The 16,040-nt window shown below is 38.1% G+C and overlaps 2 protein-coding genes across 3 annotated transcripts in view; both read left to right on the plus strand.

The window, feature by feature from the left end:
* The window catches only part of BIVM (basic, immunoglobulin-like variable motif containing), a 41,939-nt gene extending 35,964 nt beyond the window's left edge, over positions 1-5,975 (plus strand). The window contains exons 7-10 of one of the 2 annotated variants that reach the window (XM_027866445.1): positions 594-726; positions 2,162-2,248; positions 2,902-2,998; positions 4,266-5,975. In XM_027866445.1, coding sequence (XP_027722246.1) covers positions 594-726; positions 2,162-2,248; positions 2,902-2,998; positions 4,266-4,553 — 605 coding nt within the window. In that variant the 3' untranslated portion in view covers positions 4,554-5,975. The remainder of the gene's footprint in view (positions 1-593; positions 727-2,161; positions 2,249-2,901; positions 2,999-4,265) is intronic. The other variant, XM_027866446.1, reaches the window with a different exon arrangement.
* A 9,367-nt stretch (positions 5,976-15,342) lies between these two features.
* LOC114046198 (DNA repair protein complementing XP-G cells-like) overlaps positions 15,343-16,040 on the plus strand; it is a 31,877-nt gene continuing 31,179 nt past the window's right edge. Inside the window, exon 1 of the mRNA XM_027866444.1 lies at positions 15,343-15,884. Within this exon, the coding sequence (XP_027722245.1) occupies positions 15,797-15,884 (88 nt within the window). The 5' untranslated portion in view covers positions 15,343-15,796. The remainder of the gene's footprint in view (positions 15,885-16,040) is intronic.

The raw sequence follows: 16,040 nt of genomic DNA on the forward strand, positions 1-16,040 counted from the left end.
TAAGGCTTAGATAAAAGCTATTTTCTTGGCATAATATACCTCTATGTTACTTGACAGATAGATGTCAGAAAAATACAAGTAAAAAGGTCGAGAAGGTGAGAAGCTTACTGCTGTTTCTGCCAAAAAGATGCACTATCTCCTTAAAGAGGCTTGTATGTGTCACCACTTAAAAGATGAGTTCACTTCCAATCTATAGCTCTTAAGAAATATTATAACTTCTCTTTTTTGAAGTAGGACTTTGCATGTTGGGAAGAGTCTGCTGATTTATGAGAGTTACATTGACTTGTAAATCAGGGGAAATAAGTACAGAATTGATGATTAAAGTTTATGGACTATTAGAATATGTACTACTCAAAATATGTTGGGAAGCAAGAAATCCAATGTTTTATACTTTCAGTTTAAAATTATAAAGTTATATTGATTGAAATACTTTTTTCTCTTAAGTGGAAGCTAAAATGTGAAACTTCTGGCAACCTGTCCTTTTCTAATGCATTCAGCACTTTTCTTTGTGTACCAAGTGACATTTTCTCATAGAATTTCTATAAAATGTTGTCACTCATTTTCTGGAGACTCAGGTATTTCTCTCTTTGTAGCTTCAGGGGCATTGTCAAAATTAACACATGGACTGAAAGATGAATCACTGGCTTACATTTACCATTGCCAGAATCATTACTTTTGTCCAATTGGATTTGAAGCAACACCAATTAAAGCTAATAAAGCATACAGGTAAGCATTATCAATGGGAATTCTTCAATGGTGCTAATTTTTTCTTCTGCAGAAAGCTATCTGTATTTTGATTTGGTTCCACAGCAACTTTGAGGGTGGCTTCAGGTTTTGCTAGGCACTCAAAACAGTGGCAAGTGTGTCTTTTCTTGACACATTGGTTGCTATTTAATGTTTACAAATGTTTTCTATTTTCTTTTGTTTGTTCTTAATTGGAGCAAAATCTTAATTGGAAAGAATAATCTTGAAAGGAATCTTTGGGAAACTTAAAGACAAAAGTGCCTCAGGCATGACTCAGGAGCTGCCCCCAAAGAGTTTGTCAGCAAAGAAAAATTAGGCATCTCAGTCCTAGTTCTTATGTTTAAACTGTGTAGAAATGGATTCTTTATAATAGGTTGGAGTAATGTGCTGGTATAGTTAAAAGTACCAGGGAAACATTATCCTCTGGATATTGGTTGAGGATGGAGAGGGCAAATATTATTGATAATTAAGGAATCCTCTGGGAATAGCATCTATCTGAATAAATTCATCTTGGGTACAGAAGGAATAATCTGAATTTTTGAGGGAACTTGGTAATGACTGGAAATGAATAGCAAATAGGTCCTGGATGTGGCTAGGGAAGAACCATTCAAGTGGCCTGATTAGATAGGAATAACGTTTCTTGGGAAACACATATAAGCTGTTAATATATAAGCCAGAGCCACACATGTCTTTCATTATAAAAATATTCTCCTGAGGATTACAGAATCTCTTCTCAAGAAAAGCAGTCAGTCACGGTCCATTTTTCCTCAATGGGAAGTATCTGACAAAAGTGAGGTAGGGAAGAAATCCATATCCTAGAACAAATCTCTTTCTTGCCTATTTTTCCTTTAGTAGGAAGTTTCTGGCAATGAAGTTTGTTTTTGGAAGGCATCCTCATCATTAATAGAAATATTGATATGGGGTTTCTGTTGTTTCAATGATATCTTATAATTTTACTTTATTTCAGAGAACTCCAATCATTGTGAAATGTGCACTCCCCCCTTTTATTTTAACACCTTGCTATTAAGGGTTAATTGCTTCCATTGCATTTTTTTGAAACTTGCAGTAGTCTTCAGTAAATGATCTACAAAGAAGAATATGACCTTTTCTTTTCTTCTAGAGTCTGAGAGTTGGTATACATCAATTCTCCTAGTCCCAGTCATTGGGAAAATGAGATGGGACTAAATATTATGCCCCATTTTTCTAATGGTTGTCATAAATTTTACAAAGCCTAAATTCTTATAGCTTTCCCAGCTTTTAGTGCTTACTGTAGTAGTTTATATTTTTCCATTGGAACCAAATTATCATCTTGTTCTACTTAACTCAGAAATCTTAAGGAAACTGAAGACCTTCATTTTGATTAAGGCATTGGTGCATGTTGTGACCTGAGTATATTCTGAATGTTTTTTGTATTTAGCAGGAATCATTTGTTACAGCAAGAAGTAGAATACTGGATCTTAATTGGAGAGCCAAGTAGAAAACATCCTACCATTCACTGTAAAAAGTAAGTTAAGGTGCTGTTGAATTACATTTAATTCTTTATCTGGACTTGCCTACAACTAAAGGAAAATATATAGTTTTTGTGCATTAGCCTGATATGTCACTATCATTATGTGGATGTACCATGCATTATTTTTTTTAGAAAACTTAATTATTGACCTAGAATTTTAGATAAAAAACCCCCACCACTACTTTTAATTATATATTGTAATGGTAAAAGAATAATTTGAAAAATGAAGTATTGACATGATAAATCTCATTCAATTCAACCAATATTTTTGGAGTCATTTTGGTACAGTTTAAAGAATGCTGGAACTGGAGTCAGGGAACATGGATTTGAATCCTGTCTTTGCCACTCACTTATTTAGCGACCTTGGACATTTCACTTAACTGCTCTGTGCCTCAGTTTCTTCAGATGTAAAATGATGAGGTTGGACTAGATGACTACTAAATCTGTGATCTTATATTTAGTAAATATCTGCTAAAGACACTTGGATAAAAGGGCAAAAGTGAAATCATTCTGCTATCAGGGAGTTTATATTCTAATAACCATTAACACTATAGCAATTTGCCTAGATGAAAAAATTCATTAAAATTTTACTCTAGTGCTTTAGAAAAGAAAACAACCAAGCTCCTAAATTTTCTTCTTGACTCTAGATGGGCAGACATTGTTGTTGACCTTAACACTCAAAATCCAGAATACCTCGATATTCGACACCTAGAAAGGGGACTACAGTATAGAAAAACAAAGAAGGTAAGATAAGATTCTACCTGAAGATGCACTTCCCAGCTCACTAAAAAGTACCACTATGCTAAAATACTTTGAGATTGTGCCTTTTCTTCCCCTTGTCCTTTAAACTACTGCCTACAAAAAATAGAGGTAATTAGAGCAAGTGAGAAAGAAATGCAGAATGTATGTGAAGAATTAAATGGGATACAAAGGGTTCCTTCTTATTTTAGATGAGGGGGTAGAGGGAGAGACCAGAATATGGATGTATCATCGCTGAGGGCACTGTACTGTTCAATGAAAGGAGTGGGGTTGAGAAGTGCTTTGGACCTTTGGTCATTTGAAGAAAGGCAAGCAGTAGGAAGAGAGACAAGAAAACGTAGGTGGAATCTGGGAAGGGCATTATACTTTTGAGGCAGGTGGGAGGAAAGAAAGGCGAATTGTAAGGGGACTTTAGGACTTCAGTCAGTCAGCAAGCATTTATTAAGTGCCCATGTGCTAGGCACTATGACCACACAGTGAAGCACTGTATACCCTTAGGGGGCCTAAGTAATATACTAGAGTTAGTGTTGGACTTAGAAAAAGGAAGGCCTAAGTTAAAATCCTGCCTTAGACACTCATGAGCTGTGTGATCTTCGAAATTACTTAACCTTTCTGTGCTTCAGTTTCCTCAACTATCTAATGAGGATAATAATAACACCTATCTCCCAGGTATCTCAGGATCAAACGAGATAACATATGTAAAACACTATAACATGCTATTATTATTATTATACTTTATTAAAAGAGACATATACTTTGCACGTATAATTTTTCTCAGTCAACAAAATAAGGCCCAAAGCATTCAATGCCCTATTATATTATTAACTATATCAAATTTTGTATTATCCTTTGTTTTTTTTTTATCTTACCTCATCTATTGACAGGCAGAATTATGTAGTTAATAGAGTTGGCCTTGGCAACAGGAAAATCTGTGTTCAAGTTCTGTCTTTGCCACATACTAGCTATGAGACTCAGTGAGAAAACTTAATCTCAGTGCTCCAGACAAATTTCTAAAACCCCAAGTTGCTGATCATCATTCCACATTGGGAGTTCCCTACACAGATGTAATCACAAGTCTAGATACCCCTCTTCCCTCAAAAAAAAAAAATCTTATCTTCACAACTAGAATGTGAGTTCCCTGAGGGTTGGGACTGAATGTGTTTAAACTGAATTTTGTTTGGAGCTCTTAGCATAGGAACTTGTATATTAGGTGCTCAATGCCTATTTGTTGAATTGAATATTTGTCTTTTAGGTAGGGGGGAATCTACATTGCATCATAGCCTTTCAGAGACTTAATTGGCAAAGATTTGGCCTTTGGAACTTCCCATTTGGAAATAGCCGACAAGAAACACAACCTCCAGCGCATACACTTGCCAAATCTGAGAGTGAAGACAACATCTCTAAGAAGCATCATGGGCGTCTGGGCCGATCTTTGAGTGCTAGTTTTCATCAGGAGTCAGCATGGAAAAAGATGTCCAGTATTAATGAAAGAAGAAATAGTGCCTATTTGGGTTATAGTGATTATGATGGAAATGATTAAATGGATAGGTACTGCACAGTTGTGTATGAAAAATAGGACATGCAGTAGTAGGGAGTTTTACTGAGCTTATGTTATGTATGAATAGATCCCATCGTGTGGGAAAAACACAGTCTTGTAGTTTCTCAGTACCTAAGCTTGTATATGATTGTGATGGGTAATCTCAGATGTGTGAACAGATAAGCACAGAGTATTGATCTTGTAAAATTAAAGAAAATAAGCAATCAAAATTAGAAAGCAATTTCTTTTTAAAAACCAAACTCAAACTGTGATTACTTTCTAAACATGTTGAAGATTAAGGTATGTTTAACAGAATCAAGATATGAACTACTTAACCAAGCATGAAACTTTAAAATAACTTTTCTCAGATGAACATTGAAGATTATTCTGCATTTAAGATTAAAATGTAAGTCTTCATCATCCCTTTTAAAAAGGGTAGCTGATAGAGCTACCAATTACTAATTTCAGCTAAGGTATATAATGATAATCAAGTCTCATCTGAAATTGTCCAGTGTGCTTTGGTAGCTCTCTATACAATTATCAGTATCACTACCACTACACTTGACTTTTTGCTTGTTGACCTTTATCAGAAATCTCAAACATCTTGGAACTGAGTGCACCATCTATTGGTTGTAGGTAATATAGTCCATTGACTCAATATACTCTTGCTTTTTTTGACCTGGTAAATTTCTGTAAAACATAGATTAGAAATCTGGGTCCTATTTGTAATCCGTGGAGCTTTTAGATTTTTAAATTTAATTTGGGGGAGGGATGGGTTAGGTGTCTGGACCTTCAAACTACTACATAGTGATATGGAATGGGATCTCCTAGGACCTTATGCCTCCACTATAGGGTGGAGGCATAAGTTAGTATAAACATTAAGGAATATTTAAGCCACTGAGTACAACCACGCTGATGCTTTAATTGTCTGTCTGATTCAGTCTTACTGTAAGATTCATGAATCTACTGCTGAATCCCTAAATCCTATCCACATTATCAGTTGATACATAAAGCAAGTGTTAAAGACAAAAAAAAACAAAACCTGAGGGGTGCATTTCACATGCTAGAACTCTATACTCTCACTGGGGAAATTCTGAACCCTACTCTCACTGCTGCCAATTTGTGAATTATAGAAGCCGGGGTTTTCTTGCTCTTCTTTCTTTTCAAGGGTCTTTTGGGGGTATTCAAACAAATACCTTCATTATTGCAAAGTAGTGAGACTTTGGCAGTTCCTCTGAAATATACCTCTAGTAAAAGGTGGTTCCTAGTTTATTTTTTTTAATTCCATATTGATTATCCACTTGTGTAATCTACTAATGAGAACATGGTAATAGGATGCTCTTTTTTTTTTTCATAAAAGGAACACTAAACCTATGTTTAAATAAAAGGGGTTAGGATTTGTAGGTTGCTGATTTTGTTAACTAAGACTGGAACTTTTAGAAAATTTGTTCTTTAAATAAAGTTTTTTTAAAACTTTTAGTCATGTGAATATTTGTGAATCTGGGCATTTATCATTCAATAACCCTGAAGTTTAGTTTAGTAGACAGTGAACTGCCTGAGTGGAGAAGACCTGGGTTCAAGTCCAGCTACTGATGCATATGGGTTGGGTAATATTGGGCAAATAATTTAACCTCTCAGTGGCCCAGGCAGATTTCTAAGACCCTAAGATTCACAACATTTGCAGATTTATAACAGCAGGAGTTTACTCATTTAGGAATTCCCTACACAGATGAAATCACAGATCTGAGCCAAAATAACAACAACAATAATAATTTTGCTCAACTATTTCTGTCTGCCTAACTACTTCTGACTAAAGAGCTGAAGTTCTTTTATGGTGGCACTGAAGAGGTTAGGGGTAGAGGTTTGGGGTACTGAGACCCCGAGAATGCCACGGCAGAGTTGTCTGGAATGAATTCACATGCTCCAGCCTTCTTTCAGTCAAGAGACAGTTAATTATAATGCCAACAGAAGTGGGCAAAATTCCCTTTTGGGGAACTTGCAACCTAATAGGGGTAAATCTAGAACTTACATAGAAAAGGGACATGGGAAAGGAATGTCAGGGATGCTAATTAGGTAATCTAAGGGTCCAGGTGTCTTTGGGAGCTGTGGATGGCAAAGTGTAGGGAGTATACCAGATGTTGAGGGAGAAAAGAGAGTTTTTTGTTTAGCTGCCCTCTAGAGGCATGGACCTTGGGCAAGTACCAGAGACAAGATCCTTAGGCAGGCAACCTGTCTCTGTCCTGATAAGGGCATTCCAGAGTGAGGCTTGCAACAAGGGAAAATATTCTCACAAGGGTTGAGGGGGGTGGGGAAACATGGTCTTAGGGCTTTTTGGGGTCCAAGTCCCACCACCTCATCAGCACTACGAGGGAAACTAAAGGCCACATGATAGGCTAAACATATTATTTATCTGGCTTTTATCTATTGTTAATTGTGTTCTAGGGGACATTATTTAATATGTGGTGTATATCTAGGAGGGTAGCTAGGTGATGGCAGTGGATAGGGTGTCAGGTCTGGAGTCAGGAAGACTCATCTTCCTGAGTTCAAATCTGACCTCAGACAATATCTGTGTGACCCTGGGCAAGTCACTTAACCCCGTTTGCCTCAGTTTCCTCATCTGTAAAATGAGCTAGAGAAGGAAATGGCAAACCACTCCGGTATCTTTGTCAAGAAAATCTCAAATGGGATCACAAAGAGTCGGACACAACTGAAACAATTGAACAACAACAACAACAACAGAAAATATCTAGGAACATATTAATATGTGGCATAACTAATAGCATTTCGATAGAACTTGATAAAAGGGAATGATTGTTAAAAAGCACAATGCATTATTTCAATTGAGCAAAAGCAGGAAAAAAGAAAAAAGTTAAAATAGAGAAACTGTGAGACTAAAGAGTAATTATAGATTACACTGGTAAAGTACCTCATGGTTAAAATGTGCCTTTCACATTTTCATTCAATCATTTCTATGCTATAAGAGAGTACAGTCTAATGCCTGGCACATAGTTGGCACTTAATAAATGTATGATTGCAAGGACTATTGTTCCCATCTTACAGACGAGAAATTGTGATTTTGTAATGATCATGTAGCTAATAAACAAACAAACAAATACAGAAGTAAAAACCCAGGGCTTAAACCTATACTCCTGCTCTTTCCACGATCCTATGTTGCTTTTTAGAGTAGGGGATCACCCAGGTGAGGATGTTCAAATTGCTACTGATTCTTACCTATTAATTCATCCTGTCCAATTTTTGAAATTACTTTAAAATAAGTTTTATTAATGCCATTTTTATTTCTATGTAACAGTCATTTCTGGAAAGGTCTCCCCCTACCCACTTCCAAATCGTACCCACCCTTGTAACAGACAAAAAAATGAAGCAAAAACACCCAATACAGTGACTGCATCTGAAGTAAGCTGTACCCCCACTTCTCTGTGGTGAGGAGCGATGCTTCATTGTCTATTCTTATGGACCATCATTGATTTTTCAATTTTACAGTTATTTCCTTTTAGTGCTATTTCAATTTATATTATTTTAGTCACTGTGCATACTGTTCTTTTGGTTCTGATTATTTCTGTACTGATATAAATTTTCCCTCATTTTACAAAATTTCTTATTCATTTTTACTACATAATGATGTTTCCTTATATTCATCTACGTGTACATTCATATACATTTCTTCCATTCCCCAATTGATGGGCACCCATTTTGTTTCTAGTTCTTTGCTACCACAGAGTAATGTCATGTATATTTTGGAATATGTGTCCTGGATCATAGGCTGTGTGACGCTGGGCAAGTCATTTACTTTCTCAGTGCTTTGGGCAAATCTCTAAGACTCTATGGTCCAAAGAATGTGCCAAGTCGCACTGGGAGTTTACTTACCTGGGAGCTGTCTGTACCAATAAATCACAGGTCCAACCCCTATTCCTAGAATCATAGATTTAGAGCTAGAAGGGACTTTAGAAGCCATCTTTCCAGTCCTTTCATTTTACAGGAAACTGAAGGGAAGGGAAGCAAGGATTTCTATAGTGCTTACCATGTGCCAGGCACTGTGCTAAGTGATTTTTTTTTTTTTTTTTAACAAATATCATCTCATTTTCAAGATTTCAGAGTTGAAGTGACTCATCTAATGTCTTATAGCTAATAGGTGGCAGGGGTGAGATTTGAACCTAGGTATTTTAATTCCAAATCCAAAACAATTTCCACCATGCCATGGACAATTGTTTCTGTCCTTTGCCTTCTTATATGGTCACTAGATGTATTGGCGTGCCAAACAGTATGAACAGTTTAGTCTCTTTTCTTGCCTAATACCAAACATTTAGAATGACTGTAACAATCCAATAGTTCCAACAACAGTACATTAGTATACCTGTCATCCCACATATTCTGGGGGAACCTTCTGAGCAATGTGCAAAAAAAAAAAGAAAAGCCATTTCTTTCCAAATAAACTACATGTTCTCTAAGTTATTTGTTCTTAGGGGAAAAAAAGAACACGTCATAATGAAGAAATGTTTTGAGTCTAGGAAGTATTGTAGTTCTTGAAGACCTTGGTTAATTGTTCTGTTCTTTTGTACAGATTTTTGAGCAAAATTCTCAGTTCCACCATATTCTGTACTTGTTCTCTTTTCCATTGTTAGGTTTTGGGAGATTTCTTTATGATTGGACCTTACCAGATTAGTCATAAAACTTCAAAAAATATCTTCTCAAAAACATACCTGTGTAGCAGTCCTGAGATTTATCAGAAGATTTAGTTCCCATTTAATGAATCTCAACCAGCCTACAATTTTCATTCATTCATTTAAAAAAATTGTAGAGCAAGGCACTGAGTCATACAAAGATATATAAGACAAGGTTCTACACTTAATAAGCATTCAATCCACTGGAATAGATAGGACCACACTTAGCAGCAGAAAGAGGACTGAATTTGAAATCAAAGGACTGGAGTTCAAGTCTCAATTGCCATTTATAATGTGACCTTGAGTAAGTCACTTACCTTCCCTAGATCTTGATTTCCCCATCTGTTAAGTGACTGGGTTGTTTGTACTAAACTATCTCGTCAGCTTGTTACTTCTTTCTCAAAATCTATGACATTATCTCTTTGGGCCACAATCTCCTCATCTGCAAATGAATAGAACTAGGGTGATTAATACTTAGGGTCCATTAACCATAATAAAAGGCAGCATGTGATGAATACTGAAAAATGCTACAAAGTACTAAGAACTGAAGAGAGTGATTATTTTCAGCCTCAGTAATCAGAGAATGCTTCCTGGAGGAGGTTATACTTGCCCTCAGGTAAGACAATAAGTAGAGCTGGGATTGAGGAGTAGAGGCCATTCCAAATGTAGGGATGGCTTGAACAAATGCTCAGAGTTACTAGTTGTGCTCCAGGAAGCAAGCAACTAGTATGGTGTACATCACTGGTGTTAAACTCAAACAGAAATGGTCACTAAACTGCATATAAAGATCCCTGTGGGCTGCATATTGACTTAGAAAACCACATATTAGCATTATCTATATTCTATTCAATAGAAGTATTGAATATTATTCTTTTATATTAATTATAATCATACAAGTATACATTAATATATATGAATAGAACTATTCAATAGAATGCACTGCATTTTTATTTTGTTAAATATTTCTCAATTACATTTACAATTACAATGTTTAATTACAATTACACTTAATCTGGTTTGGGATGCGTTCAGAAGTATCTTAGACTCTTCTTTGTTACCCCTGGTGCACATAACTAAATAGGGTTCTTATAGGGAAGTAGTGGGTGATAAGGCTGGAAAGATGAGTTGGAGCCAGTTTGTTTCAGACTGACTTTTGAATGTAATGCGATGTCTTATTTTTCTTAACATTTTCCTCAGCACGAACCACAGCATACTAGGTGCTCTGAGTAGAATCTATAGATGTTCATTTATTACAAATCATAGTGAATCATCAAGTATATAACATCTAGTATATATAACATTTGAATCTTGAATTTGTCAAGTATAGTTTGGCAATTGGGAGGTATTTTTTTTTGAGTTGTTTTTTATTTAAAGTTACAAAAAATATTAAATCAAACAGACCCAAGCCCATGTCATCATCAGACTCCTTGGATTCTTTTTTTTGTTTTCTCTTTCTTCTTCTCCTTAGCTGGGGCAGCTGTGCAGGAGATGCCGCTCCAGCAGGGGCAGCACCACCACCTGCTGGGGCAGGTCCACCAACTCCTACATGGCAGATGAGACTTGAGATATTGACACTGGACAGGGCCTTTTCAAATAATTCAGGCCACAATGGTTCAACATTTATACCTGCTGCTTTAATGAGGGCATTGATTTTATCCTCTGTGACTGTAACCTCATCGTTGAGAAGGATGAGGGCCGAGTAGATCCAAGTGAGCTCAGAGAAGGCCATTTCAGCAGAAGGATGAGAAGAGACTTGTTTGTAGTGGTGCTAGTCACCTGATGAAGTGGGGGTTCACTCTAACTCACTCTTAGCTTCGGAGGAAGAACCAAGCACTTTACAGGTAACTGAAGAGCCAACTGGGAGGTATTTATTCGATTTACTCCAAGAGACTCCTGAAATAAAAGGGCAGGAACTTACATTTTCTACAATTCACAAATAGGTAACAATGAGAACGGAGGTTTTTGAGTAGACAGGTGACATGAGGGATCTTTTAAGAATATTCTAACACTGTGATGCAAGATAGTTTAGAGGCTAGCTAGTTAGGAGGCCACAACTAAGTTCAATAGCATGCAGTCGAATTCTGTACTTTTACCACAGAAAGTGATGATTACATAAATAGGAGTTACCAGAAACATTTCTTATGCTGTATTATTCTTTGGTGAGGCAATTGGGGTTAAGTGACTTTCCCAGAGTGAGTGTTATGTGTCTGAGGCCAGATTTGAGCTCAGGTCCTCCTGACTCTAGGGCCAGTACTCTATCCACTGTACCACCTAGCTGCCCTGATACTATATTATTCTTCAAAGAGTATCCTTTAAGATCAGTTCAACAAAGCACTACTACTTTGCACCATACACCATACACCAGGGTTTATCAATAGCTTTCATTATGCTGTGAAGTGGAAAGAACCATAGATTTGGAGTAGAGAATTTAGGCTCAAATCCTGATGGCCACTTTTATTACTTAAGTGACCTTGAGTCATAATAATTGAGTCACATAATTTGAAATTGAGTCTGTTTCTTCAAGTCAAAAGTGTATTTTTAATATGTTGTTTTCAAACATTTAATATACTTAGTTTTATTAGTGGAACATGCTAAGGCTAGAAGTTATAGATAAAATGCAGTTCTTATTAGAAGTTCTTATAGCTATGAAATTGAAAGTTTCCACAAATATTTCTCATGACTCATTATTTCAAGTTTTTATAAGTTACTTTAAAAAATGAAGTAGTTAATTTTTTGCTACTCTAAATAGGAAAAAAATAGAGGCAATTGTAGTGTAGTTCATAGAAATGGCCTTCAAGTCAAGATCAATTGGGAACCTGGGTTCCATCTTGACTATGATATTGGCTGTTTGACCTTGGGAAACTCACTTAACCTCATCACTTTACTCATTACTCTAGACAACTAATATTATAAATTGTAGAGTAAATGCTGACATGCATTGGTGGTGGGAGTTACCTCAAATTTCCCTACATAAATCCAATCATTCATCTAATCTCAATCCCTAGACAAAGAGCAAAGAAAAAAGATCATTTTTACAAGAGGAAAGCTTTGAATCAAATATACTAGTTGTCTTGTTGCAATAAACCAAAGAACCAAATATATAATTATGTTGAAAAAACTGATTTTATCTATTCCTAGAATAAATAGGTTCACTCATGTTAAATACATGATCTTCTCTAGGATCTTAATTTAGATTAATTAGCACTTTTTGGGGCAGTTATAGATAGCTGTAGAATTCATAAGACTTAATATTTTGATAAACGAAAGTATCACTTGTTTAATAATCAAAATCTCCCTGATATGGTATAGTACTCAAAAGTGTTTTGGCTTAATCCAGGATTCCATAATTGAAAAATCTACCATATTTGAAAGACTGAAGGTGATTAGAGCAACGGAGAATATACTGGATTTTGAATCAAAAGATGGGTTTGAATACTGACTGCCACCTACTGTGTGATGGAGTTAAGTTACTTAACCTTGCTGGGATTTGTAAGATGAAAAGTTTTGACTAGATGAACAGTAAGTTTCCAGGTTTAAATCTATGTATGAATATAACCCAGCCCCAAAGCATATTGGTAAGAGACTCTCTCTTCATTGGTGGTGTAAACCCAGGCAGACTTTCTCTTTAGAGAATTGAGACTTTCTTTCCCTTAAAGGTGAAGATGCCCAGAGAATAAAAAGGCCAGTTCTTGAGAACTAAATCCCCCTTTTCCCTAAAGGAAAACAAAACAAATCACAACCGGGTGCTTGTGCTTGTACTTGGACCCCAATTTCTCCCTACCTCAGAAACACTGTCTCTGACAACCACTCCCCAGCCCAAGGACACTGCGTAACAGTTATTCATGCCTGGGCCCCACCCAGCACGACCCTTATCTTTCTCTCTGGTGCAGCTATACACACAAAGCTAGGTGAGAGAGTGCTGGGCTGCTCAGGCCCCGGCCCTCAGATCACGTCTCTGGAAGCCTTCCAATTTCTTATAAGTTCCTGTCTTGTGAGAAAGCTTTCCCTTGTTGCAGAGGATTCTCTCATCAAGACAGAGGGAGAGGGGTGCCTTGCCCAGCCCAAGGAGTTTTGTCCTTGGCCAGCCCAAGGACTCTTCCTCCTGCCAGACTCCAAAGATCCATACCTCTGCTGTCTCCCTCCCTGTCCGGTATACTCCCTGGACTTTCTCATCCATAGCTCCCAGACACCTGGAACTTTAGATTACCTCATCAGTGTCCCTGGCATTCCTTTCCCATGCCCTTTTCCATATAAACCCTAGCTCTATCCTCAGTCTCTTGCAGGTTCCTTAAGAATCCTTACCCGCTGAAAAGCGGAACAATAAGTCTTTGCCACCTTGACTTAAAGAACGCTTGAGTCTGTGAATTCATTCCAGACGACTCTGTCCTGTACACCAGTCTTTGAGGGGTCTCAACCTCTCAGACTGCAACACGGCCACCAACACCACTGGCACCCCCACCACCAGCACCAGCACCAGCACCACCACCACCACCAGACAATGCCTGTGAAATTAAAAAAGCATTTTTATTAAGCAGAGAAGAAAAAAACATTTACATGGGAACTGTCCTGCCTATGCTGATCAGAAAACAAGTAATGGATGGAGAGAATTTATATACCTTTTAAACAAAGGAAGGTTAAGAAATTTGGGGGGAAAGGTGGGTTTAGAAAGGAATGATCAGTGAGTCCTATCCCTGAAGGGAGGGGGGAGTGAAGGGAACTCTGAGTCAAACGGGGTTAAGATTTGCCCAGGGTCACACAGCTAGTGTCTGAGGCCAGATTTGGATATGAGTCTTCCTGCCTCCAGGTCCAGTACTCTATCCACTGCACTACCAAGCTGCCTAATTAGGTCAATTTACAACTAGAAAAAGAGGCTAAAATACATTTTTCTTTTAAATCTGTAAAAAGTGTTCATTGCTACGTTTTGTTTTTACATCACCTTCATTTTCCAAATACCACACAAAACAGATTGCAAACAAATTGGAAAGAAGCACGTAAGAAATGTTTCTTAATGCAGAGAGATATATGAGGGTAGCATAGATGACAAAAACCCTTTACAATAACATTGGTAGAAACAGACTTTAAACCATTTCAGCCCTCAAAATTCTCTTCAGCGAAAATTTCCAACTAGAAAAAGAGGCTAAAATAATTTTTTTCTTTTAAAACAGTAAAAAAGAAATCATTGCTACCTTTCGTTTTTACATCAGCTTCTTTTTTTTCCAAATATAACTGCCTCCTCCAGAGCCATTCCTTTTAAAGAGGCGGAAAAACTTTTTTTCAATGTTATCGTTATAATATTAACGTACATGTCTATAAAGATCCTTTTGTGAAAATCCTCTTTTTTTTTTTTAACAGTCTTCCTTCCATTTCAACCATCAGCTTACGTACAAAAAACTTGAGAAGCGATTCTCTCCAAAGGAGTGCTACATTATGTTTAAACGAAGAAACATTCATTCATTATTATGTTTAAACAAACGAGACATTGATTCCGCTTCCTAGGCTGGCGCTAGGTACCGGGCCAAGCGTGCTGAGGGACGGGGAGTGAGATGAAGCAAAAGCGAACGAGGCAACGTCCTCACCCTCGAGGAACTGAGAAATTAGGCTGGTAATTTTACTATGAAAACACTCTCCAGGGGAGGGTGCGCGAAGAAGGTTAAATGTAAAGGTTCCGGGGGGAAGGTGGGGTCGTACTGGAATAACGTGGAAGAAAGGAAAGGTAGCGGTGGAGAAGAAGAATCAGGATGCCAAGCAGCGGGCGGGGTCCGGGACTGGGGATGGGTCTCTCGGGGAATGTGAAGCCATATTGGTTAAAGCCATTGCTAACTGCAATCTCGGCGGCTCTACCGCCCGCGACCACACGGAGTTTAGGAGCTGAGCGCTTCAGGGGCGACGGAAGGGCGGGAGTGGGGAAAGTCCACATCCGGCACCACACGATAGGTAGATGCGAGGTGCGTCCGCAACTTCTTCCGGAAGCTTCTGCGCGTCCCCTGCGTCTACTCGTCTTTCTGCGTGACGTAACGTAACCTGCGACGACAGGTAATGATTGGACTAGTGGAAGCGATAAGGCGGGACTTCCTGAAGGAAGAAGGGAGTGACTTCTTGCGGAAGCTGGAAGCTCTGGCCTGAAGTCGTGTTCCGGCTGCTTTGATTGGGTCGTTGGTGGCCACCTGGAAGGTGAGCGGCTGGGGACACCTGGTGGTCACTTGGTCCTTCCCAATCCTAACCGAAGAGTGAGGGGCCGAATAAGGACTTGTTCAACTTGCGCCTGGGAAGGGCTTGTTCCATTTCTTAGGTCGGAGGGTTTTTGTCCCTTTTCTTGTGAAGTGGCAGAAGCCGGGGGTAACTTCGAGGTTAGGCATGGGCCTGTTGGCCGCTGCGTTCTTCCTTTCTCCTTCCTGCTTCAGGAGCCAGTGCCTAACAGAGTCTTGACCTGCTAGAAGGGAGCATGGAAGTTAGGTTGTCAAACATCCGAAACGCATGCTCCTCTGTCATTCTCGAGGAAACATTTGACTTGCGGGTTGTTTCCGAAAGTTGGGCTCCTTACAGGTGATTTGAGAAAACCCAGTCGCAATGGGAGTCCAGGGACTTTGGAAGCTGCTTGAATGTTCGGGAAGACAGATAAATCCAGAAACGCTGGAAGGAAAAATTCTTGCTGTTGGTATCCTTAATACTATCATTGTGCTTTTGTGAGGCGGGGAATGCTAGCTTTACCACTGCATCATTTAACGAAAGAAGTTTAGATTAGGTCTTTAAGATCGTTTCCAACCGCAAAATCCTACAATTCTGTTTTCTGCATCCTGATTTAGTTGACTCT

This window comes from Vombatus ursinus, unplaced genomic scaffold, assembly GCF_900497805.2.
Source record: "Vombatus ursinus unplaced genomic scaffold, bare-nosed wombat genome assembly UNPS02014781.1, whole genome shotgun sequence".
NCBI lineage: Eukaryota > Metazoa > Chordata > Mammalia > Diprotodontia > Vombatidae > Vombatus > Vombatus ursinus.